Here is a 27,521-nt window from a genome sequence, read left to right as displayed (position 1 = left end):
GCTGTGTTTTGTTGGCACTGTCATCCCCCTTTCACCCTTTTGCCAATGGCAATTCCTGATTGCGTAAATCCTTGTTGTTATTCCCTGCAGAACTGGATGGAAAACATGGAGCAATGGGATGATGATCCAGTTCTGGTCCTGCTCCTGGTGGGACAAATGTTTATAGAGTTTAGTGGGCACTCAGTGAGATGCTGGTTAGAATTCGAGCAGCATTTTATGACATGTCAAAGATGTCTGACCTTTGCTTGCTGACCATTGCTTCTGTGCAGGAGAACCAGTGCAGTGTGGTGGGATCGCATTATTTTGGAAATCTGGGGTGACCAGCAATAGCTTCAGAAGTTCTGAATGAGGAAACAGACTTTCATGGAGCTGTGTGAGGAGTTTGTACCAGCCCTCCAACACTTGATTCAGAGAAGCCATACCACTTCACAAGTGGGTCGCTATTGCCCTGTGAAAGCTGGCTACACCAGACAGATGTTGGTCCATTGGTCCAAACCACTTTGGGGTTAGAAGTCCACTGTCAGGGTAGTGGTTGTGCACATTTGTAAGGCAGTTAACATGTGATCTATCCACAAGTGGTTGCCATTAGAAAAGTTTCAGAAATAATAGCAGGAATTCTGAGGATGGGGTTTCAGAACTGTACAGGGGCCATTGATGGCACCCACAGCCTAATACTTTGCCCACTACAAGGGGAAAATGAATATGTGAACCGAAAAGGTTGCTACTTAGTTGTTTTGCAAGGCTTAGTGGACCCCAGAGGCAAATTCCTGAATTAAATGTGGGAAACACTGGAAAGGTTCATGACACCATGAGGATGGTGACTCCACCCACACATGGATCAGCACTTGGGTGCGCTCAGCAGGCCAAGCTGCTGCTCTCAGAGGTGGATCCATTTTCACCTGTAAAGAGTGCAGTGGAAAGCTATTCTGCTGCATGCTACTACCACTTCTCAGAGGAACAGGGGCCTATATTGTGTCAGGGTCAAGAAGAATAAGGTTCAGTGCATGATAGGAATGAGGGTGGAGAACTAATGAAACTCAATACCTGTTACGTGCCCCTTGACCTCTTTCAAACTGCAAAGTGGCATGGGTACAGGGCAGTGGCACAACCTAAAGCATGTACTCACCCACATCCTTCAGGCATGCTTGCTTACTCACCCTCTATTCACCTTGAGACATGTGCTTCTGGGGTTTAAGTGTGGACAAGAGGGGGTTATGACGGCACAGACCTGCACATGGACACTTGTAGAGTCGCTAGCGTTGACGTATCCAAAATCTTTTTGTTTCTTTTTGGATGGGTAGGAAGGCTCCAATTTTTCCTTGATGTCTTTTAAACAGACGCAACTCAGGGTTAATAATTGCCGGTGTGACTGATGGGGATGAGAAGAGGGATTTTCAGGGGCCTTCACTCCCCTGTCACCAAAACCATAGTAAATCCTTCCCTCTGCTACAATGTCTGAAAATAGACCTTCAGGTTGTGTTAATAAACAATTGACCTACTAAAATTTTCTGGCATATGGAAATTTTCAGTAATAACGTCTCCTTTGTATTTCCTTAAGTGTGATACAGAGAGCCCTGCAAATCCGCAAATATCTGCTTTATATCCGCAGATCATTTTTGCCACTCGCAGCTCAGATGTAGATACAAATTTTGTATCCATGCAGGGCTCTGCAGCACATGCTCACCCAAACAGAGCGGCTGTCACCCAGCTCTCAGGCTGTAGCTTGGCTCTCTGAATCATGCAGCAGCAGGCTGCAATATATGCCAAAAGGCTGTTGGGCGCTCTGGGCGTTGTAGTCCCCAGATTTCTTGGACCGAGGAGGTAAACTACAGCTCCCGGAAGGAAGCGTGACCATGTTCTCCTGTACAGTGAGCCAAGCACCATTTTGAAAGAGGCGTGGTTGTACTTTAAACTAGCGGGCAACAACAGCGGAGAGTTGCTGTTGCCACTGTCTGTCCCGGCTGGGTCTGCATGTGTTAGAGCTGTGGTGGCTGCATATGGGTGTCTGAGCCTCCACACTGGGAGAGCCCTGGAGGCGACTGGGGGCTTGGCAGAGCCCTGCATCACTGTGGGAGAGAGAGCTCAGTGGTTTGAGTATTGCCCTGCTAAACCCAGGGTTCTGAGTTCAATCCTTGAGGCGGCCATTTAGGGCTCTGGGGCAAAAATTGGGGATTGATCCTGCTTTGAGGAGGGGATTGGACTAGATGACCTCCTGAGGTCCCTTCCAACCCTGATATTCTATGACCCATGGATTGCGGATATCCACAGACAGTTTTTGCGGATCAGATGCAGATACAAATTTTGTATCCGTGCAGGGCTCTAATGATACAGCCTCTTTCCTTTTCAGACTGAGGACATATTAGTCTTTCTGAAACTGTACAACTGGCCTTCCAATGGAGACACAAATAAGCTCTGAGAAGTGTTTTTTTTTTTTAAAGGGATATTTTTCATTTTTGTAGGAAGTTTGGCAAAAACAGAACAAGATATTTAAGTATTCAGTGATAAATACTTAATGGCAGAGTCCTTATTTGCTGAGCCCAAAGTAGACATGTCCCAGAAAGAAAAAATAAAAAGCCCCTCTCCCATGTGATTAAAACTGCTTGCTCTTTTCCTTCAAGAGACAAAAGTTTAAAAAATCTGGGTGGCTAAAGTTAGGCTGTTACTTAAGCACCAAAATAAGTGGGTGAGTTTTCAAAAGTGTGCCCAGAAGTTTCCATTAACTTCAGAATTTTTGAAAATTTGCTCATGTATTTAGATGCTTAAGTATGAGCATAAGAGTCTAGCTTTAGGCACCACCACCCCCTTTTATTTTTAAAATCAAACGATGGCCCAAAGTTTTCAGTAGGCTTTGGATTAGTTTACTGCATTATGTTTTCCATTTGGTGAAAATCTATGATTAGATCTAAATATTCAGCATGGATACACTAGGCAAGGAAGCAAAAGCATAATTCTAAAACATCCCTTCCTCTCCACAACTCATGGCATGACCAGAAGTAAAGAAAAGATGATGATTTATTTGTATTACCCTATCACCTAGGAGCCCTAGTCATGGAGGATTTATATGACAGTATCCCTTGTGAACGTGTGCGGTCCAAACGCATATGAAGACAACCCCTACCCCAGGAAGCTTAGGAGGGAATATTGGCTTTACAAGTCACCTCTGTGTGCATGGTTGTGGAAGAAATAGATAAAATGATGTATTGAGGCTGGTGGCATTGTGGACTAGGCAGGGCTGATGCAATAAAAGAGCTGGATAAGCAGGGAGGCGCCAAGTTACTCAGAGTCTTGAAGTCAAGGAAAAGAAGCTTGAATATAATGTAGTGAAGGGGGTGCCCTGGGGAGGGACTCAAAAGCTGTGAGGGTGAAATAGTTGTAGCTACCATCAAAAAGATGGTTTAAGGGGCTGCAGTTTGCTCAGAAAGGAGCAGGGGAAAGTGGGAGTCAGGGAGACTAGTGTGGAATGAGGCTGTAAGGTTTGATAAAACCACATTCCTAGACTCCTAGGGACCGTCTTTTAGTTCTGTGCTTGTACAGCATCTAGCGCAATGGGGTTCTAGCATGGGTGTAGTTGGGACATGGGGGCATTGCCCCCCAAACTGCAAGTCTCAGGTAGGTGCAGAATTTGCCCCCCACACATGTCCCTGTTGGCCTGACTGGAGCTACCCCCTCCAAACATAGAAGTCAAACTACACCTGTGGGCTTTAGTCCATGACTGGAGTTCCTAAGTGCTACAGTAATACAAATAATAATAAATTCAGTTGTAATAATTGCGTAGTCCTGCTTCTCCAGCAGTTGGTGGTACTTAATCTTGCACTTACTTTAAACACCAACATGCAAAACTACCTTTCCCCCTGCTCATACAGTGCTCACCCACACCCACTGCACATGGATGGAGATGCCAAGAACTCACCTTTTGGGGTCTTTGCAGAGCCACTTTATTTAACTGAGAAATTCTGAAATAAGGAATTTGCTTTGAATAACACAGCTGGATAAAATATGCATTTAACACACAGTTTGAGAGACAGTATATTCTGAGGGCTAGTCTACGCTGTGGGGTAATGTGCTCCACAAGAGTTTGATTTCTGAGGCGCACTGTGTTGCATGTAAATTAGCCTGCGTAGGTTCTGCTGGTGTTCTTTAACATAGTGCTGTTTGAAATAGTACTATGTTAAACTGCACAAAGGACCCTTTAATGCACACTGGGGTCTACACGGACCAATTTATATGTAACATGTGAATGCACTTTAGAAATCACACCACTGTAGAATGCATCACACTACCATGTAGACAAGCCCTGAGAGTTGTATTCCGGGTACGACAGTAATGAATTTTTCAGAAGTATTTGGTTTGAGTTGATGAACCTGAGTGCACTCAACTCTGTTATTTTATTTTCAGCTCTTTGGCACCAGTAGGTAATAAACTTGATTCATTACACTATCCAAGAAAAATACTACTGCGATGGTCATGAATGTTTCAGATCAAGATGTCTTAGAAAAATCTGGACATTCCTGCAAGTCTGTCCATTTTAAATATTTGTGTGTTCATGAAGAAGTGTGGCAAAATTTGAAGTATTATTTTTTTAAAGTATTTTAGTTTTTAGGCTGTATTCCTTCATTTTTACTACTTCCTGACATGCTAACTTGCCTGGGATGTAGATTAGCTCAACAGTAGGAGCCAAGTGGCCTGCCGACTCATTCTTATTTTGTGCAGAAGTCTTGCAAATTGCATATTTTACTAGCTCATCTTCAAAAGCACTTCAATTACTGGCATTTTAAAGCGTGTTAGAGGAAGAGTGAAACAGTTACAGCTGACCTGAAGCTATCTGTCCTCCCAACTCCGTCCTATTTATTATTTTAAAGCACTCAGTAGTATGCCAGCTGCTTTGCAGGAACAAATAAAGACATCATCCCTGCAATGAAGAGTTTATAGTCTAAGCAATCCTAGGATCAGAGAAAAGGAGAATGGGACTGGCCACTTTTCTGTTCAGTGAACCTAGAAGTACTGTGATGTCCTCCACCCTTTTATTGCAAACCCAGCCTCCACCCCAGACCACCTGCTTCTGGACTGCTCCCAGTCTTGCTGATTCTCTCTTATCAGCAGTTACTGCAGGAAGCACTGTAATGGGTGCCAGGGCTGCAGGTGCTTCATCTCATCTGCTGGCAATGTTGTGTGCGAGCATTTGTTTAGTGCTGCTTTTATCTATCCCTCAGTTTCCCTCCTCTTTATTGCAGTGACAGGCAGGAAAAGGAACGGGACTGGAAATAAGGAGGAATTGAGGGAACAAGTAAGCTTTTTGGGGCAGGGACCATGTTTTTGTTCTGTTTGTATAGTGCCTAGCACAATGGTGTCCTGGGCTGTGAGTAGGGATCCTTGACTCTTCTACAGCAATACACATGACAATAAACCTTGCCCAGATCCACACCTTTTGGGCACTGTACATTGCTCCATTTTCTTTCTGGCAAGTGGGCAAATATATTAGTAACATACATGTTTACAGAATCACAGAATATCACGGTTGGAAAGGACCTCAGGAGGTCATCTAGTCTAACCCCCTGCTCAAAGCAGGACCAATCCCCAATTTTTGCCCCTGATCCATAAATGGGGGGAGCGATAGCTCAGTGGTTTGAGCATTAGCCTGCTAAACCCAGGGTTGTGAGTTCAATCCTTGAGGGGGCCATTTAGGGATCGGGGCAAAAATTGGGGATTGGTCCTGCTTTAAGCAGGGGGTTGGACTAGATGACCTCCTGAGGTCCCTTCCAACCCTGTTATTCTATATTTCTATATCAGACCAGTGTTGCAAATCCAAGCACTCAGAAATCATGAGATTGGTTTAAAAATTATTAGATTTTACAAATCAATAGATTTTTTTTTTCCTGGTGTTTGAGCTTGAGAGTTTACCTTTCCAGCTTTTCGTTGCAAATGAAAACTGAGACTCACACTTATTCACATGACTCCAGAAGCCAGAGCTATCAAAAAAAAGGTCACATATCACAAGACTCTTGATTTTATCAAGAGAGTTGGCAACACTGTTTTTTAGGATTGGTTTTTATTGTGGTTTTTTTGGCTTTGGTTTTAGTTTAAGACTTTTCTCTCTCATGGTTGTGGAGAAAAGCTTGGAAACATGACCGAAGTGTAATCAACGCAGAGATGTCTGCCTGTGTCTGAAGACAGTCAGAAATTATATCTCAGAAAGTCGTGCATTTCCCCATGCATCTCAAGGGGGGGTTAGCTCCAAGACCTGTTGACCTGAAAGCTCTTCCAACACCACTCCAGCAGAACGCTGTGTGGCTGGAGAAGAACAATGCAACAGGTATAGCCTGCTCACCCAAGAAGATGCAGCCTGACTACAGGGGTAAACACTGGGAGTCTCTCCTGCTGCCACTGCTGCTTCTCTGGAGGGTAGAGAAGATTTTTGTTGAAACGTATGTTTGTTCTGAGTGGGAGGAACTTTGCTGCTACCCCTAGGGGAAAGAAGGGAACTCTGCTAAGATGAAAAGCTCTCTGTCATCACCAATCCAAGTGGGGTTGAGGTGAAGCTGTGGGGATAGAGTCATGTTTTTAATGTGATTCACCTGTGTCCTTTGGGGATCGACAGATAGCAGGGAGGGAGGCAGGCACTGGAGGAGTGATCATTTAGGACCAGGCATACGAGGTAAGGCCAGCAGTGGGACAGATTGGGCAGAGAACTATTGCTATCTGCCGCTGCCTGAGAGAGAGATTAAAGGCAATGAGATACCAACAGAGCAAGCATATAGGCTGCCAGGGTTTTTAGTGTTCCAGGGGGGTTAATCATTTGGAGCCCTCTCAGTGTAGCAGAACCCAGGACTAAAGAGATTAAGTGACAGTAGATGTCTAAGTAATAGCACTTGCTATCTATCTCTCTGGGTTATTCTCTCTCTCTCTCTCTCTCTCTCTCTCTCTCAAACTGTTTTCAGTATGCCTGAAAACCCCTGGTTTGTAGTTTTCCATCATTAGCTGTTATACCAAGATTACAATTTACTTTGGAAGATATTGCAAGGCTATAATTTTATAGGTGGGTTTTCTGTGCTGTCGTAACTCATCAAAGTACATTTCAGTTAGGTCAGTTACTGGAATTCTGTGGTGGAGAAAAACAGTGTTAAAAAAACAAAACCCCAACGTTAGCATTAACAGTTTTTCAATATATTGCATAATAGGCTGACTTCATTAGTCAATAGCTTTTTGGCTCTTCACCCATTGGAATAAGTTTTTGTGGGCAGAAATCCAAACTACTTTTAGGGATGCGACCTTACTGAATCCAGACTACCCCCAGAATGGGGAGAAAAGAATAAGAAAAGAATGGTGAAGTTCCTGAAAATCCTAAGTGCTCCTGGATCAGGAGACAGAAAACTCAGGTGTTCACATGGAAGAGAGGAAGTTTTGTCGCCTGGGACTTAGGAAACCTGGGTTCAGTTTCCAGCTCTTCTACAGTCATGCTGTGTGACTGTGGGCACGTCACAATGTCTCTCTCTCTCTCTCTCTCTCTCTCAAGGTCCCCCAGCTGTAAAATTGGGGCTTTTAGGTGCTACTATAATACAAATACAAAATAAAATCATATGTGTACCTAGGAAGCTTGATTTGTGCCAATAGTTCCATCAAGGTTGAAGCTAAAAGGAGATGTGCTTTAGCAACAAGTGCTGCACAGAAGCAGATGAAATTATGGACTGATGAAAAACATTGCATTTGGTACCAATGTGAAAAATTATCAAACCAGTGTTTTGACAGTATTGCTCTATGGTCTAGTAGCAGCTGCGTTAAATGAAACCGACCTCAGAAGGCTGGAGGCAGTAGAGATGAGTGTTCTTCAGAAGATGGCAGGTGTAAAGTGGAGTGATTTTAAGACCCATGAGAAAGTTAGAAGGAGAGTAGAGTGTATAATCAAGGAACAGGACTGATTGCTGAAAAGATTGAAAGTTGAAAAGATTACAATGGCGGGGGAAGGGGATAACAAGATAGAAGGTAGAAACAGATAACAAGATACTAAAGAAAATTAATGCAAATGCAACCAAGGTCAGTCAGATCACCAACTAGATGGCAGGACATTTCGTGCAGGGACATGACCAGGTTGAGCGTAACGGGTTGAACAAGCCATCGACAGGCATGAATGGTGACGCTTTACTGCTGCCCATGTCTGTAAAGATGCATTGGGTTGAGAATTTATACAAATAATTATTAATAATATATATATTCAAAACCCTACATTATGCTTTAGATTTCACAAGCACACATGTCAAGAAACACAAGGGTATGGTTCCTGTTTCAATTGTCCGTCTTCTCTTTGTCGCATGTAAGCTCTTCAGGGCAGGGAACATCTCGTACTATGCATTTGTACAGTGCATCATTTGCACAGTGGAGTCTCAAACTGCCACCACACCACAAATAATGATGTGTATACCATTCACGCGGACTTATTTCGATATGTAACATGTTCACGTGCCATACAATAGACTCACTGGAAAATGTTTCATTTTTTCATTATGGCAAAAAACTTAGAATAAAACGAAACATTTCTGTGGTGTTTGGAAGTTTTTAAGGAAAACATCAAGCCTTTTTCTTTTTTTACCGTCTCCAGCCCTAACTCTCTAAAATCCAAGCCTACAAACCTCTCAGCCCTAAGCCTCCCTGTGCCACCTCAGCTCACTCATCCCAGACCAAGTCACCTGCTCAGATGCAGCCTGGAGAAATGGGTGGGCTTTGCAACATGCCCTAATGTCATCAGACTTGGGCCTCTGTCCAACCAAAAGTGGTAGGTGTGGGGAGAGGACTGTATTCCAAAATCTGGGGCCCTTAACAGAAAATACCCACTTACCAGCTGAACACATCCAGGAAGTGTGAGCTCAAGTGAGTCCATTGGTTTCAATGACAAGGAGGAAATGCAAGGAAGAGAAGCAGTCTGAGTCCCAAACCATAAAAGGACAAATTCTGCTCCCCTTACTCATGTAGATGATGCCTCATTGGGCAGTCAGACCCATAGATTTCAGTGGGACTATCTGTGGTGAAAAGCTACTACTCCATATGAGTAAGGGTATCAGAATCTGGCCCAAAGGAATTTACAGATTAAAACCAACACCCTGAAGTGCATCTGGAGACAAAATTGGAAGTTGGTGCAACCTGTGGAGCACAAGTGTAATCTGCACCTCACAGGAAGCACTGCTAAAGTGAGCTGGCAGCTGCATTCTGTGTCAGCTGGAGTTGGAGTGGTCATCAAGTAGCTCTTCAGAGAATGCACTGCAGTAATCTAGTAAAAAAAAAATAATAATAATAATAATAATAATAATAATTGTGGTGAAGTCCACATCCAGGAGGAGAAGGTGCCAGATGCCCACTGGGGCTAAAAGCATGGCTGTTCTCTCAGCATCCATAGCCTGTTTCAGATCCAGCAAAACCCTCTAATTGAAAAATCTGAGTAACAAGAGGTAGACAAACTTCTTCAGCTGTGGCAGCAGATATTACACGTGCCATCTCCTCTGATTGTTCTCCCCAGGTCCAGCAGCTTTACCTCACTTCTTTCTTATTAGAGTTGATCTTAACCCAGCTAAGTATTCTTCTGAACACTAGGCCTGGTCTATACCTAAAACATAGGTCGACCTAACTACATCTCTCAGGGCGGTGAAAAATTTGTGTGACAGTGTGACAGTGAGGTCGACCTAACTTCTACCATAGATGCAGCTAGGTCGATGGAAGAATTCTTCCATCGGCCTAGCTAATCGCCTTTTGAGATGATGGATTTACTACAGCAATGGAAAAATCCCTTCACTCACTGTAGTATGTGTCTACACTATAGCATGGCTGTAGTGCTTGTGGTGTAGATGTACCCTGAGTCTCAGCAAGTCACTGGGGAATGTCTAACAACTGCACCATGTGCATCTAATACAAAACCAGACAAACAAGTTGAGTGTCATGTGCATTCTGAAGACATCCCAGTCCATGCTACTTCACTGTCTCTGCTAACAGCATTACACTCACAGCAAACAGAAGGGGCAATAGCATGAATTTTTTAAACAGGTTGATTATATATGATGGAGGTTGAATAGTAGATAGTAAGTCAGTAATGATGCAGCTTTGATTGGAATGTTTGGATACTTACATTTGTGAAACTTTACGAGTTCTCAGATGTTCTCACAAATAACCAGGTGCTCACTGGAACAGTCGCAAACAATGAAGCATGTGATTCAAGGAACAATATCAGAGCAAACTCCTAGGCTCGATCCTGCAATTTACAGTACAATGTGTGGGAGGCCCTCTGGGACTGTGCAGAGCCTCATTGACATCAGTTGGGGTGGGGTTGGGGACATAGAGGTCCATCTATGCATAGTCAATTGCAAGATTGGGTCTCTTGTTTATTCAGAAAAATATGTATGTATTATTCTATCAGCTGTAGCTCAAATAGCTAGCTGCCGAGCTAGTAAAATAGCCATTTCAGTCTGGCACCTCAGATCAATAGGTTAGTGGATTTGCCAAATATCACTCCCAAATTTCACACTACAGATGACTAGGAACAATTTATTATTTAAACTCTTGGAGTCTAATAACTTAACTAGTCTCTCTTATGAGCCAGCTTGCAGATGAATTTAATCAAATCAAGTAAAACAGAGAAATAAAAGTAGGTCAGGATTCTACCAGAGCCCTACATTAAGCATGTGTGGAAACCCTGACAATAACTAGAAGAGGCAGCAGTGTCCAGTAGTGCTTTGGACTGGGAGTCAAGCTATGAGGTTCTAATCCCGGTCCTGCCACTGACCTGTTGTGTGATCATAGGCAAGAAGGAACAGTCTCACTTCACTAAAATCTAAAACTCAATAAAGCATAGTGTATACAATGTTAATTTTGGTTTGACACCTGTCAACCAAAATAATTTTGCCACCCAAAAGCGCTCTTCTAAACTGAGGTCCAGCTGTTGCATAGATCTTTAATTTTGACTTCTTAAACCAAGGCCAGAAAAGTAGCCAGTTCTGAGGAAAGATCTCTGTAAGGAATGAATAGCTTTATCAAGGCTAAATAGAATAGCCTACAGTAATACTTGGTTTAAATCCCGTAAGGAAAAAAAGTGAGATTAACTGCATTATATAACAAAACAGCACTTAATAACTGGCAGTGTTACTTTTGTTGTTGCAAGAAAGAAACAGCTGCAGCTAAATCCAAAGCACTTGATTCTTCTGTTGAAAAGTTGCATGTATCCTTTGGAAATTTCCCTCTCTAGGAATGTCACTAATAGGAATTTCACTCTGCTTATTAAGAGTTTTTGTTTGTTTCTTCGAGTTAGGAGAGAAACACCTTGTCAATTTTTATCATGATTTTTCCAGGCAAAAGAGCAATCAAATAGTGTGTGCTCAACATCTTTGAGAGGAGAGCATAGGCCTTTTGAGATGAGGGTTCAAGGTGGATAGAAGTGATTTCCAAATCCCTGATGAAAGTCATATGATGAATTTGTCACAAAATGGTTAAAACAATTATTCATCACTTCAGTTTTCCCTAGTTTACCATATACATGGGGGAAACGTACTTTCAGTGCAGCCACATCTGCTTGGTGTGCACTGACAGAAGCTAAATATGGTTCCAGTGGAACTAAAAGATATCTAGTGCAGATATGCATGTACTTGATGGTTATCATGATAAGCAGCTGCTGACTGCTGTTACTATTTCTTATTTGTATTGTGGTAGAACCTAGAGGGGATTTGATGTGGGGGATAGGGTAGATTGGTTTGGGGCCTAATCTGGGAAAGGGTTGAACACCTCCTGAGTAACCTCAGTTCCCACTGATTTCATTAAGAGCTGCAGAGCTTCCAGAATTAGGCCCTAATTCATTGCATAAATGTATTTTCACTTAACTTTATTTCGTTTCATAGCTGTTGTGTTAATTCTGCATTATGTCTGAGATTTTAAAATGCTCAAATGTCAGAAAATTCACTTGTGGGCTCCATACTAACTATAATGTAACTTCCTTGCACATGTGTTTAACTTAGTACTAATGTATATCAATAATACCTAGCTCTTGTAATCAGTAGATCTCAAAATGCTTCACAAAGCAGAGAAGCCTCATTATCCCCATTTTACAGATGGGGAAATAGAACCAAAGAGAGGGGAAGTGACTGGTCCAAGGTCACCTAGCAGGCTAGTGATAGAACCAGGGATAGAACCCAGATCTCATGAGTCTCACTCCAGTGCTCTGTCCAGTAGACCATATTGCCTCCTTCTAATACAGAGTTTCATTTATTCTGCCACAAGCTGGACCTCTATTCTCATGGAAAAGTTAGCATTTTTTTTTTCAGCACTCCGGGGCTAAATTCTGAGGCAAACAGGAAATGCTATTGTAGCTTTAAGCACACTAAAAATGGTAGGATTTTTTTTAATTAAATATAAAATGAGTAATATAATCTGTTCAGTCTTTCTTGTGTTACTTATTTTGAGATTAAATTCTGTTAATTTTACACTGCCTCTAATATTCAGTTTTCAGTGTGCCACAGAACTTGGTTGGGACCAACATGACAAGCTCAAACATTCAAAATTGTAAGTCAGGCCCCAACAATCATGATTGTCTTAAAAATCATGATTTAAAAACAAAATGAATTTTGGGTTCTGTTTATTTTAATTTGCTTTCTAGCCTTCAGTATGCATATTTCTAGCTTTTCTTCACAGCCTTAATTACTAGAAATTCCCTTTCTCCCTCCCTCCCGCTTTTTTTTTTTAACTAACGATGAGATTCTCACATAAGCGCATGATGCCAGCAGCTAGGGCTTGAAGAAAAACACCAAATATTGTGAGGTTCACAACAAACTCATTAGAGGCCACAACACTTATATTAAGATTTAAGTGATGTGTGGGGTTTTGTGCAGATCCTCAGTACTTGGGTGAATTTCAAACTTCAGTAAATGGAAAGTGATTATCACAGAGGCTGAAAAAAGGAATCATTGGAATTTTTTATGAGGATTCCTGCACAGAATATCTTACACTGTACACGTTAATGCCAAATAGTCTCACTTTCAAGCCCAAAGAAACACTGGATCCTCCACTATAATGCTGCAGATTTTCATTGCAGTGTAGGGTTTAAGCAAAGTGACTTCTGTCATTAAGCAAAACAGATGGAAAATTTAAATTTAACTAGTTATTTTTATACTTCTGTCAGTGACCTGTGCTGGTTATCATTTTGTCGGTTTAATACTGCAAATGGGGGATGGAAAGCCGGTATAGGCACAGAAGTCTACTGTTATGTAAGGCTTTTTTATTGCTATAGTATTCATGTAAAATATTTCTTGTTGATGATGGTGGTGGCAGGATATGTCTTCAGGGATCTAAATTGCCAAAGGAATGTATCACTTTTTCATACATATCAGCAAGATATTTTATGCATTTTTTCAATGTGTAGTAGATGAATAAGACAAATTGTAGATTGAAATCAAATAACATTTTAAAATGTGAATTTGAAACAAAGGGGAAATTTTGAAGCACGTCATCTGCTTAAATGAATCCACTGATGTTTTATGGGGCAAAACTTTTAAAACTGTCTTTCAGCAATTAACTATTGATACAGCTGACAGCGTATACACATATGACTTCTTGATTTTATGTTTTCTTTTTTGTTCACCATCAGGTAATTAGATAGCTTCATACTGTCATTTGTCCCCACAATTAATTGTACCTGCAATTGATTTTAGAACAAAAATTAGTTTGAATTTTAAAAATGTGACCTTATGTGTGTGTGCTTTATAACTTTCCCTGTCACATCTGCTAATTTACAAAGATCTTTGGCGAGATTTTGAAAAGTTCAGTAGCAGATGTGACCGGGAAAGTTATAAAGAACAAACACATGAAGAACACATAAAGAACAAACTCAACAATATGTGTCGTGGTTTGGTTTGTGGCTGCCCACATTGATAGAGTGGACTGTCTCTGAAATGCCACCAAAATTCCACTGTAGCACAAATTCCATGTCTGGTACGAAACCAGTTCAGAAGGCTCCATCGCCTTCACGGTAAATCAAACCCGGTTTGACGTTGAGTGGGGTCGGAGACAAGATCATCATTTGTCACTTTCTCTGTGGACCATGAAAGTCGCCACGTGTCCTCTACCATAAGCCCTCACCTGGTAAACATATCCATAATGGGTGCTGTCAGGGCAGACAACCATGTGGTAGATTAAACAAGTCCTTAATTACCACTAGATGTGGCATATCACGCAATTTTGTGACAAGTTTTGCTACGCTTTCCTCTCTGCAAACGCTGGGTGGAGCAATATTGTGGAGAACTGGTAACCATAGCAGAGGAGTAGATTTAAGTGTGCCTGAAATAATATGCATGGTGGAATTAAGTTGTACGTCAATCGTCTTTGTATGAGACAAATGAGCCAGTACTGGAGCACAGTACTGCGCCGCTGAATAACAGAGTGCCAAGGCTGAAGTGTGTGATGTTTGGGCATTGGCACCGCATGTCATTCCAGCCAGTTTTCAGAGCAGATTGTTGCACTTTTTGACCTTAGTCGCTATCTTTGTAAGATAGTCATGATATGTGAGAGTTCTATCCAATAGATGCCTAGACAGTGGGTGTGAATCATGCTTTATTCTCTGACCATTCAGAACTATATTCAGCTCTCTGTCCACTCTGTATGATGTAAGTGAAAGACGCTCGACACGGTCTTACTTCCACTTGGTATCAGGCACCACCGATGGCAATAATTGGCCATAGCCTCATTCAGAACACTTTCAAGTATGTCAAAGGAGTGTGACTGAGTGCTGAGGCATATGTCGTCTGCATGAGCAAACCTGCGAGACCCAGTATATGGCAGGTCATTCAAATATAAGTTGAATAATGTTGGAGACAATATGGATACTTGCAGGAGGCCGTTCTTCTGGTGCCTCCAAGCACTTTTTCCATCACCAATACCCACACGGAAATGACGATTTCTCAGAAACAGAGCCATTGCACGTACTAACCAACTTGGCATAGTTCTAGACAATTTCACCAGGAGGCCCATGTGCCAAACCATACCGTATCCCATGGTCAGGTCAAGGAAAACTAACACCGGTCTTCAGCTTATGTTGGAATCCATTTTTGATGGAAGTTGTAAGTGCCAGCACTTGATCACATGTACTACAACTGTGGCAAAAAACAGCTTGCTCTGGTACCAGTATGCCTTCCACAGATGGTCAAATTCTTTCTGAAATCAGATGCTCAAGCCTCTTAAAGCAGACGCTTAGAAGTAAATTGGTTTATAGCTCAAAGGCAAGTGTGGATCTTTCCCTGGTTTCAGCAAGGCAATCTTTGTTTGGCACCAGATTCTAGGCAGTCTGGATTCCCGCAGAACTCTGTTGAAAAACCAAACGAGCCATTCCTGAGCTCAAGAATCCAGATGTTTCATGAATTCAGGCGCAATTCTATCCTATCCGGGAACTGTACACGTTTTTAAATTATTCGGCACTTTATACAATTCCAGACTAGTAAATGGCTCCATTTTACCATCAGCTGGATTACTCCTTAGGAAACATTGCCATTCATCATGTACTTGTCATTTGACAACTCTGTCAACAGGAGCTTTGGTGACCTTCAACAGAAGACTGGCAATCTGATTTGGAATAACTGCTGGCCTGATTAATGCACATGGACATTGAGCCATACCTGGATGATGAATTAAGCTCCAGCTTTTCCGGCTTGATTACATAAAGTCAAGTGCCACTCTTGCTTCCTTCCATTAAGCCTGGCAAGTAGCATCCAACGATTCTATAAAATGGTCCACAATCTCCGGATCCCTTGACTGCTCATACTGCCTGAGCAAGTCTTCACAGTCCTCGTTCAGACATGGAATGTACATTGGTCAGAAGCTGCGTGGAATTGTTGCACTTGCAGCTTTAAAAATGGCACGACAGAAACAATGGTTTGCATCTTGCCTGGAGATGATGTTTAATAGGATGGTTATAATCTGTTGCTCCGTTCTAAGTATCTGTAAAGGAGTCGCAGTCTGCCTTCTGGAAGTTTGATCTAGGCTTCAGTACACTCCCTATAATTGGAAGACGCATTCCCATCTGAATCAATGACAGACAATGTTGGCTATTGGAAAATCATTAAATACAGTACACGCCACTGGCTGTGTGTGGTTGGCATATAAGGTGACCCAGCCCTGGCCTGGGCAGTAGTCCCTATTCCAACGTGCTGAATGGAAGATACCACGCTGCTTAGGGTCATGGACCAATGTGAGATCATTATTAGTTGCCAACTCCAACAGTTGTTCGCTGTTTTGGGTCTGCGGTCACAAAACCCCACTCGCTATGATGACTATTAAAGTTACCAACGTTCACTACCAGATGCTTAAGGTTTGGGAGAATTTGCAGATCCTATGTAGAAGCATTTCAAAGGACATGGCAAACCATATTTTATTTTTTGTCTTCCATTTTTATTAGCAGCTTCAATCAATCAGTTACAATACATGGAAATACTAAATATCATATGGATACTTGTCAGTGTCTGTGATTTCTGGTATGATACATATTCTGCATTTTAATGACTTTTTTGTTTGCAATCATCAGATTAGAAGCTATCCAGTTATATAGGCTTCATACCATCCTGAATGAATTCAGACATGAGAACAAGGGCTGCGGAGCAAAACTATACCTACAGTATATACCTAACTCAGCAGTATCCCAAACTAGCATAATTTTCTCATTAAAGCCTGTGCTACTGTAGGTTTGAGGGAATGGGGAATAAACAGGTAAGTGCTAACTGAACCTGAAAAGTATTATGCAAGTTTTGGAAGACTTGTGGTGTTTTCCTCATTCTACTCTGGGTACAGATTCCATATTGCAGGATATTTAATAGGCCAGACTCTGAGCTCGATCCTACTCTACAGCAGGCAGTGGAGTTACTCTGGATTTATCCTGAGGGGTTACTGAGAAAAGAATCTGGTCCCTCGTTTCTGCAGATAGCTTTTCCATCACCAGAATTTTCCAAAATACTGATTCCATTCTGTAATTCAAGGAAAAGGGAGTTTCCACTTACAGGTCAGCTAATTCTTGGCAGCAATTATGAGACAGGACTACAAGCAGATGTCCTTGTACTGGGTTATGAGGAGAAGGCGAGGCTAAGTAGTGAGTAAAAACCTCTTCCAGGGGAGCAGTGGGGAGAGATTAGGGCAGGGCCTGCCAAAATCTTGCATCATGGACATGTTCTCCCAAGGTGAAGAAATGTTACTCATTGCTCATATGTGTAACAGCACAGATAGATTCCTGTACACAGCAACGCCTGCAGGGGGTTCTGTACCTTCTGAAGAACGTTCTAATCTATATTACTTTAATTGACTTTGATAAGGAAAACTTTTTAACATATCCAACCTGTTTGCTTAAATTCAAATATTATAGCATCTAAATCCATTTTCCTTGATCCTTGAAATACTTTTCCAAAACCCATTGATGCCAGTGGAAAGACCACCATTGATTTGAATGGGCTTTGGTTCAGACTATTCCATCCTGTTAGTAGACAGGGTGGAAAGGGGATGGTATGTACATAAGTAATAGCTTCCTATTCCAGAATATATGATTTATTTGGAGCTGTTGCAAAGTGCCATTTTTCCTCCCTGAGCAAGTTCAATGTCCAATTTGCACAACGTCAGAAATTGGGAAATTGTCTGGGTAATTTATATGACCGCATCGATGTTGAGCAATCTGAGCCCATGCTTGTGCTTAAATGAGAGCAGGATCTGACCCCTTTGAAGTTTAGAATAATTGTAACATCACTGTAATACTTCATTCTCATTGTCAAGTATTTGCGAAGTGCAAACAAGGGGCTTGGTGCTGTACATAGTAAACATTCACTGTGCAGGGCTGCTAAATATCATGCGTATCTCAGGACATGTATCTGACAGTCCAGTCACGCATTCCCACAGGACAGCCTTGAGCTCACGTATTTGGATATGCTGCAGGGGGCTACAGGCATTTGCCCGTAGTTCTGCCTGATGGAATGGGGCTAAGAAGGAGCAGCCAGGAAGAGAAGGTGGGAAGGGTGACAGCACAAGAGGGAGGCCTGATACTGGCCTCAGGTTGCCCTCAGTACAAACCAAGCTAAACTACCCCATCCCCAGCAAAATTCTCTCCTCAACCTGCCCCCCACTCCCAGGGAGCCCCAGAACCTTCTATTCCCCACCACCACCTCTGCCAAGTGCCCCCACCTATGAGCCCCAACATCCTCTATCCCCCGGCCTCCAGAGCTCCCAGCTCACTCTATCCTACCCTGCAACAAGCAGCACAAGTACCTCTTACCTCCCCCAGGGGTTCCCTGTCCCTGGGAGCCCTAGCACTCTGCTCTGCTGCAGCACCAGTCCCCACACCACCACCTCCCCATGCTTCCCACTCAGATTTCACTGCCCCCACCCAGCTACCAGTCAGAGCTGCCAAATTCTGTTCCAGTCTATGCCCTGAGTTTATAGCTACATGCAAATTATTTGCTAATAGGAACATTCACTCCTTAAATAATTTGTGTAATATATCACACCTGGAGCAGGACAGAACCTGGCAGCTTTGTGTGTGCCAGTTTTGTACCTGCTGTTAGATCTGTGATGTGTTTCAGTTAAGCAAGTGTATAGGCCTGTAGGGGGCCGCAGGGAGAGCAATTTGGTGTTAAGTTCCTTTAAAAAATTAAACGTGTGTTCCGAGTGTGACAGGCTGTTGGCTCACTAGATTTGTCAAGTGAGCAGATTTGCTATGGAGATCACTGAGAGATGAGAAATGTTGAGCCCCAGGCTGCCTTTTTTAATTTAGCACTTTTCAGGGAAGAACTGTGCTCTGAGTGAAGGCAGGAGGCTAAAGTCATCACTGAGGCTATTGATACGCTTGCTGTGAACTCTGTGGGAATTATGCACTTCCTAATGACTTCCAACAATCTTGGGAATGGAAGACCAGATCCTTGGCCCTAACGAGTGGCACAAAGCAGCGCTAAAGCTGACTGACGTGGCCAGCTGGGGAGTCCCCTGACATAAGAAAATCTCAAGGTGGCATAAAGCCTGCTTTGGTTAGTTTTATGCCATCTCCCCTCACCGCCCTTGGCATCGGGGCATTACTGGAATGCTCCAATGACCTGGGGCTGTTCAATGGCCCCTTTAGTCTGCTGTAAGTCAGAAGAGCCCTGAGGAACAAGGGAATTCACAGGTTGCATCCTGCCATTTTGCCCCACTTAAGGCTGTGCTGCTTGGATTATTAAGGGAGAGCCATGTTGTGTCCGGGTACACATCTATGGTCTGTTCTGTTTAGATCCTGATTCTGTTGGCTTTCTGCTTTCACCAGCACAGTACCATCCTCCTGTCTGTGCACTGGTCTGGAAGCTGAGGAACACCCCGCCTGATCCTGCAGCATTAAAGTCAATGAGAGCTTTGCCATTTCGGTATAGAGCGTCTTCATCATATGTTCTAGAGCGGCACAGCTGCATCACTTCTAGTGTAGACTAGCCCTTAGAAATGGGAGCAGACAGGGCTTTGGAAGGTGCAATACAATTTGCATGCATCAGGACTGAAAGAAAAGGATTATGAGTTTGATCCTTGTTCATTGAAATTTGCTATATGGTCCCAACACCTAGGCTCACTAGAGCACACTGAAGTAGTATTTAAGGGGATACTTTGTAGTTACTACAAATTACTTGTAGTATCTGAACAATATGTTAAGACTAAGGCCTCAATTGTATAGCAAATTTCACCCTCAACTCAAATGCCTTTGCTTTTGTAAAACAGTAATCATAATAAACCTCAACCCTCTTTTATGTAACTTAGAATCTAAAGTGGCCTATTTAAATATTTCTCAATAAAGATACAACAGTTTTTATCTATCTATCTATCTGTCCCAAATGTTCCAATAACTGTGCTACTATATATGAAAAAGAATCAGCACAGAGTATAGAATGGGACTCAGATAACAATGCTTTGTATTAAATATAACATCTGGCTAACATCCCAGAAACATGTACACCCGTATTGGATTAAATGGAAGATTAAAAGATTTCCTGGATGGGTTTTATTTATGACGATGATGATGATGATAATTTATTATTAAAGGGCTGATAACATGCTGAAGGCAAGATACTTGTGTGATGCTTCCCAGGGGTACGAGTTGCCAGGCATCTCACTACCGCATCTGCCCTTAGCATGAGGAAGCCTTGTCTGTGCCTGGCGTGGGTCAGCTCCCCAACACCACCATCAACTCAAACACTCCCCTTTAGTCTTTGCAGGCCCCACTGCTACTCTGCAGAAGTAGCAATAGTTGCTCTCCAAACCTTGAGCCCTCCAATCCCCCTGGAATGTCCAGCCCCTCGTCCACTGGACACTTGCAGTATACACAGATTCACTGTTTCCAAAGAAACACTACATCCCAGCTTTCCAGATCTACCTTGGATCACCACTCCGCGTAACGCACAGCAATTAGCTATGTTTATAATTAAGGCCCTACCAAATTCACGGCCATGAAAAACACGTCACTGGCTGTGAAATCTGGGCTCCCCCCCTTGAAATCTGGTCTTTTGTGTGCTTTTACCCTATACTATACAGACTTCACGGAGGAGACCAGCATTTCTCAAATTTGGGGACCCTGATCCAAAAGGGAGTTGCAGGGGGGTTGCAAGGTTATTTTATGGCGGTCACGGTATTGCCACCCTTACTTCTACGCTGCCTTCAGATCTGGGCAGCTGAATAGCAGCGGCTGTTGGCCAGGTGCCCAGCTCTGAAGGCAGTGCCCCGCCAGCATCAGCACAGAAGTCAGGGTGGCAATACCGTACCATGCCATCCTTACTTCTATTTTGCTGCCTTCACAGCTGGGCAGCCAGAGAGTGGCGGCTCCTGACTGATGGCCCAGCTCTGCAGGCAGCAGCTCAGAAGTAAGGGTGGCAATACCATACCAGGCCATCCTTACTTCTGTGCTGCTGCTGGCAGCTGCGCTGCCTTCAGAGCTGGGCTCCCGCCCGGCAGCCACCGCTTCCCAGCTGCCCAGCTCTGAAGGCAGCACTGCCTCCAGCAGCAGCGCAGATGTAAAGGTAGCAGTACCGCAGCCCCCCTAGAATAACCTGGCGGACCTCCCCCCACAACTCCTTTATGGGTCAGGACCCCTACAATTATAACACTGTGAAATTTCAGATTTAAATAGCTGAAATCATGAAATTTATGATTTTTTAAATCCTCTGTCCGTGAAATTGACCAAAATGGACTGTGAATTTGGTAGGGCCCCATTTATAATGAAATTAAGTATAAGTTTGTTTAACAAAGCACAGAGACTCAAGTAGTAGCAGGGGAAATAAATGGTTACATATAAAACAAAATCATAACATTCATCCTAAAACGTAGACTTAATTACTAAGATATTCTCGTGTCTTAGAGCAATGCTCACCCCAAATCCTTGCAGCGCTTTACAACCAGGCTTGTCTGTAATCCTCCTTTCATGAGACAGACAACTTGTCAGCTTGTCTCCTAGGTCAAGGATGACTGAGTGAGTTTCTTTGCCCCCCAGGATGGACCACTCCCATCCTTTTTCTACATCCATAAACAGGACACTCCACCTGCTGTATTTTTCTGCCTGTAGATTTTCTCTTTTGTAGCTTTTGTAGCTTTTTGACTGGCACCTGGCTCAGTATGCACATAGGCCTCCAGTGTGAGGCAGACAATACACAAATGATCAGACAGGGATATAAGTGTCTGCTACCTCCTGCCTGAAAGGAATATGTCCATGGTATGTCTCCTCTTGGTGACCTCCCTTACTCTAAGACCTTAAGAACATAATTTTCAGTGTAGATACATAACTCCTTAAATATTATCCCTACATACATTTTGCAATAGTTATGTCAACCATTGGGCTACCAGCTCTCGGTAGAGACCTTTCATGTCACCTTCTGGTGAGCTATCATGCAGATATCTGACCCAGGAGATCAGATCCCTGTAAAACCTATCCAACCCCCTGTGCTTTCCGCTATTTGGCACCAAGGGTTCCCTGGGTCACAACTAGGTGTAATCAAATCTGTTTAATATTAGAGAATGGATGCGCAGGATAGTGTGTTTTTGTTAGGCCTCCTGCATGATCACATTTCAATATCCTCAGCATAAAATCATCTTATTGCTAGTGCCCAGAAAATGTAAACAGTTTGGTATGAGAGCAAAGATCATAGGAGGTTGGCAGATAACAGTTCTTGGGGGGGAGGGGAGCAGTCATTGTTTTATATTTAGTAGCTAAGCATAATAATAACTGTATTACCATGAGATATTATCGGCCAGAGTACAATATAACCATAGTTATACTGTACCATATCTTTTTAATTTTAGTTTTAGTTAAATATTTGTTCACGGAGGGTTCAGATTAACAGTTATGGAGACAGGCCTCTGATTACCTGCAGAGCTGGGAAGCGGCAGTACAGGCAGCCCCACCAACGTTGTCTTAACCCTTTTCTGGAGAGACCCCTTCTACTGACGAGAGGGTAGTTCAGTTTTCTTACCCGTTTCATCCTTGATGCCTTTGTTGAGATTGCCAACAAAAGGCATGACCCAAAGCTTACTGAAGTCGGTTGAAAGACATTGATTAACTTCAGTGGATCAGGCCCAAAATAATCCACTTTTGCAAACTGATTGGAAATTACATCCACTGTGATCTGGACTGAGACCATCAACTCATTTCCCATAAGCCATGAAATGGCCGATTGGGGGGGTCATCCTGTTCAGCTAGTACTGACTTGGGCTGGGATTGTATTGGTGACCTAAGGAAGGCAGGGTAGCCCATCATTAGTCCTCTGTTAACCATCCAACCCCCCAGGGCTCTTCTAGTGGTCTGGAGACATAAAAATGAAAGCAGCCTAAAATATTTTTCAGACAGTAACTATTTATTTTATTCAAAAGAGCTCTTGATAGTGTAATCAGTCTTGAATGACCCAAATGATCTGCAGGCCCTGGATATTTTATGCCAAAAATATTTTACAAGAAACTTTTCATGATGCAAAGGGAGTGCTGCATTTTCACTGTTGTTACTGTGTTACACTGATGGAGACTGAGCATGATATTGGAGCTATGAATTAGATTTCACAAAGCAGCTCTTCTGTAAGCTGGCTGCTTATTCATTATTGAGATCAGTAGGCTATAATTAGCACTCTCTTGGAGGGTATTTATCTTCCATTTTGATGCAATCCCCCAGGCAACAAATTTAGAGTACAAAATTCATTGGCCTGTAGCATCAGGGTGTAATCTCAAGGGACAGTTAGTATCTAAGGATGACTAGGTTTCATAGATATGTTTGCAATACCTTCTTTCTAATTGCATCATTTTCAACGTAACTAGTATCAGCTGTGACTTTACAGGCAAAAGACTGTGTCTCTGAACAGCACATTGAGATCTAAAATATCCTTTTCAGGTCCTTTGAAATTACAATAAAGAATACTCAGGAAGGCCCCCCAGGTTAACAGGAGGTTTTACGTTCAATTCCTTTAACATTTTAAACACTGTTAACTATGGTAACCTATGCACTTCCGCAGGTAGCTGTATTGGTGGATGGACTGTATTGGTACTGTAGTCTGTGACTCTGGTAGTAAAATCTTGCAGTGCATTGGAATTTTTTGAGGTGAGCAATACATGCCTGGATTTTGCGGGAAGCACTGAGGAGCTTGGACAAAATTCAGGAGCTAGCCAAAAGAATTGTTTTGGGACCATGGGACTGGAAGAAATCCCATGAAAGAGATTTGAGGAAGGCCGGATGAATGGAACTGGGTCGGGGAAGAGGGATTATGGGAAACAATTTGTAATGGGAAGGAGATTGTGAATGAGGAGAGGCCAAATAGCTCAGTGAGATAAGGCGTTGCAGGTTGGGATTGTATTGGCAGGAGTGGAGAGGAGACTTGGGCAGTTTGGTGAAATTGATTAAAAACTGGCTAACTGCTAGATCTTTTTAAAAAAAAAAAAAAAAGGTAACTGTAAATGGGGGATCACCATCCACTGGGAGCATTTCTAGTAGGATCCCACAGGGATCTTTTAATGGCCCTCTGTTATTCAATATCTCTATCAGTGGTCTGGGAAGGAACTATAAAATCATTGCTGGCAAAATTTGCAGATGACAAAAATTGGTGGAATGGTAACTAACGATAAGGACAGGTCAGTTCTACAGAGCAAGTTTGATTCCATGGTAAGCTAGGCTTATTTGAAGTACATGTATTTTAATACAACTATATGCATGAAAGTTAGGTCATGCTGAATGTAGATCAGACTCATAGAATAGGGGACTATATTTTGGTAAGCATCAACACATAAAAGACTTAGGGGTACTTGTAGAACGCCAGCTGAATATGAGCTCACAGTCCAATGTGATCATTGCGCATATAAGTAGGGGAATAAGAAGCAGTATGGAGATTTTACTATCTCTGTATAAAGCCTTAGTGAGACCATTACTGCAATACTGTGTCTACTCATCATGGCCACACTTCAAAAAGGACTTTGACAAATTGGAAAGAGATCAAAAATGAGCAACAAGAATGATTTGAGCATGCCTCTTAGTGAGACAAAAGAAGCTCAATGTATTTAACTTAAAAGACGATGGTTAAGGGATGATCATGGTCTATAAGTAACTCCATGGGGAGAAGATTTCTGATAGTAGATGGCTCTTTCATATAACAGACAAAGGCATAACAAGATCCAATGGCTGGAAGCTGAGGCGAGACAAATTTAGACTAAAAGTAAAGAACAAATTTTTAACTATGTAGTTAATTAACCATTGGAACAAGTTATCTAGGAATGTGGTGGATACTTCATCCCTTGAAGTCTTTAAGGTTGGATATTTTTCTCAAAGATATACTGTAGTTAAACCAGGAATTATGGGCTTGACGCAATTACGGGCCAAAATTCTATGGCCTGTGTTTATGCAGAAGGTGAGACTAGATGACCATAATGATCCGTTCTGGCCTTAGCAACTATGACAGAAACTCTGGCCAAAGTTTTCCAAAGTGACTGGTGATTTTGAGTGCCCAGCTTGACACCTTAGAGGAACCTGCTTTTCAGAAAGTGCTGAACACTAACCCTCTGTTCAGGAATCTCAAATTAGGCACCCAGTACCACCAGTCAGTTTTGAAAATCTTGGCCTCTTAGAGTATGTGTACTAGTCTGTGACAGCAAGCTTCCCAGCCTGGGTTGACAGACTCGGGCTAGCAGGACTTGCGCTAGCCCTCTGAAACTAGTTTAATAGATTCATAGATATTAAGGTCAGAAGGGACCATTATGATCATCTAGTCCGACCTCCTGCACAACGCAGGCCACAGAATCTCACCCACCCACTCCTGCGAAAAACCTCTTACCTATGTCTGAGCTATTGAAGTTGCAGCTCGGGCTCTGAAGCCTAGGAAGGGGATGGAGGGGGCTTCAGAGCCAGAGCCGCAATTTCAAAGCGCTGCCTACACAGCTCTTTTTGGAGTGCTAATGTGCGATGAAGCGGGAACAATTTGTATCGTGGAGGCACAGAGAGCCATTGAACCAAACTGTAAACGTTGTACATGATGGAAACCACTTCAAGCCAAGGGGTGTGGCAGCCCCCCCAGCATTCCTAGTTCCAGCACCTATGCTAGTGTGAGCCCTGCTAGCCCACGTCTGTCAGCCCAGGCTGGGAGGCTTGGTTCCACAGGCTGTGTAGACATACCCTCAGTAGTATCACAATGTCTAGGTCTTTTATTTTCCTAAATCTCAGAGTCCTATAATAAAGTTTGTTTAGCACTTTTTTTTTATAATGAATCCTTCTGTTTTATATATGTTTTGTTCCCTAAATTAATTCAGTCTTTAACCATAAACCTTAACCCTTTTGCTGAAGCTTCCGGCTGCATTAACCTTGCCCATTTTTTGCCCAAAATATTGCCTAGTGATGTATGTATGCTTTTTGCTTTTTTCCAGGTGACGGGTTAACTGGAATTCCACCAGACGTTTTGAAGAACCCACCAACAGATCAGCAGATTAACAAACTTGCCAGGAGTCTGGGGCCTGAGTGGGAGCATATTGTACTGTCCCTGGGTTTGTCACTGAATGACATCTACAGATGTAAAGTCAATCACCCTCACAATGTGCAGTCACAGATTGTGGCTGCATTTGTCCTTTGGAGACAGCGTTTTGGAATCAAAGCAACAATCCAAAATCTGCACACCAGTCTGATGGCCGTAGAAGTGGATCCTTCTGTGATCCAGCATATGCTTGAGTGAAGTCTTGTTATTGATTGGTGGCTCTTGAGTTTTTTGCTAAATGAAATCAATTGGATTCACTGAATCACTTATCAGTGTTCTGATTTCTCTTAATTAGAAATCGAGGAAATGGCAGACAAGCAGCTTGGTAATTTTATTACTCTGTTCTTCCTTGTAGCTTTCAGTATTCTGTGGGAGGTTTTGATGTCCCTTATAATTACATGTATGCCAGATGATTTTTTAACAGGCTTTAAGAAATTATCGTTCTTTTTGTTCACTTTTGGTAGGTAAACAGTTTGGGTCCAGAATTTTTAGATCAATTTATGGGCAGCCCCTCAAGCAGACTGATTCATCTCTAGAGCCAATGCGGAACATCCTTCTCCCCCAGGTTCTGCCCAATATATTTCAGCACTCTCACTTAGGTCAGAGGTCTTCATAAAGATTTTTGGGGTGAGAGGGTTTTTTCTCCTGTACCCCCAATTCTCAAAACCATAAGGTAAATTAGGGAAGAGAGGGCTATCTGAACGGTCTGCTGGCTGCCCAGTTTGCCATGGTTTTCTGGACTCCTGGTACCTGACAGTATGGTTTGGCAGAATCAGCTCATTCAGGCCCAGAAACAATCTGCTGGTATTTTATTTTTAGTCTTCTATAATACGGTCCCGACCTTCAGCCATTCATGATCCTGTTACACCTCACTTACATCTTAATTAATTATATCCTATTATGGTATATGAAAGCATAATTCTATCAACAAGTCTCAAATAAACAATGTAAATCAATTTGAGCTTTGGAATTTTTTTTATAGATATAGCTATAGATTAGATATATAATATTTTGCTGTGTCAAACTGCTTAATACCAACATACATGTATATGTTCTATTTGAAAACAATCTGAGTGCGGCTTATGTATATGGGATTGCGTGAGCATAAAGATCATGGGCTAATTCAGCCAAATGTAGCCTGGAGAGGGGAAGTGCAACTCCTGGAGGAATTTCTGGGCAAAATCCAGAAGTGATATAAACAGTGGTGTTAGCTACACGTTAGGTGTACGTGGCAAAAGAGGGTAACATACACCTGCTGCATCCACTCTGGTGCCCTAAGCGAATAAAACTTAGACAGGGAGCAAGAGAAGTTACTAAGAGCATGAAAGATTTTTTTTTTTTTTTTTTTTTTTGCAAAGCCCCTCTCAGCTGTTACACACCCACACTATACATTGATCTCAAAGGGAGTTGAATCCACCACACCAGGCAGAATTTGATTCTCAAGGAATACTAAACCCATGCAAGTGGAAAAATAATGTAACCTACCCCACCACTTTATGCCACTGTTGATAGACTCTTGAGTCAGCTTCTTTGAATCAGGTAAAC

At 42.5% G+C, this 27,521-nt stretch overlaps 1 protein-coding gene across 3 annotated transcripts in view; it reads left to right on the top strand.

Moving 5' to 3' along the window:
- Nucleotides 1-27,300, top strand: part of CRADD (CARD and death domain containing adaptor protein) — a 118,497-nt gene extending 91,197 nt beyond the window's left edge. Inside the window, exon 4 of one of the 3 annotated variants that reach the window (XM_074941906.1) lies at nt 25,873-27,300. In XM_074941906.1, the coding sequence (XP_074798007.1) occupies nt 25,873-26,174 (302 nt within the window). In that variant the 3' untranslated portion in view covers nt 26,175-27,300. The remainder of the gene's footprint in view (nt 1-25,872) is intronic. The other 2 variants (XM_074941905.1, XM_074941907.1) reach the window with 2 other exon arrangements.
- Nucleotides 27,301-27,521: the final 221 nt, after the last annotated feature.

This window comes from Natator depressus, chromosome 1 (genome assembly GCF_965152275.1).
Source record: "Natator depressus isolate rNatDep1 chromosome 1, rNatDep2.hap1, whole genome shotgun sequence".
In the NCBI taxonomy this organism is placed as follows: Eukaryota; Metazoa; Chordata; order Testudines; family Cheloniidae; genus Natator; species Natator depressus.
The sequence above is the reverse complement of the archived record's forward strand: the minus strand, read 5'-3'. Positions and strand labels throughout refer to the sequence as shown.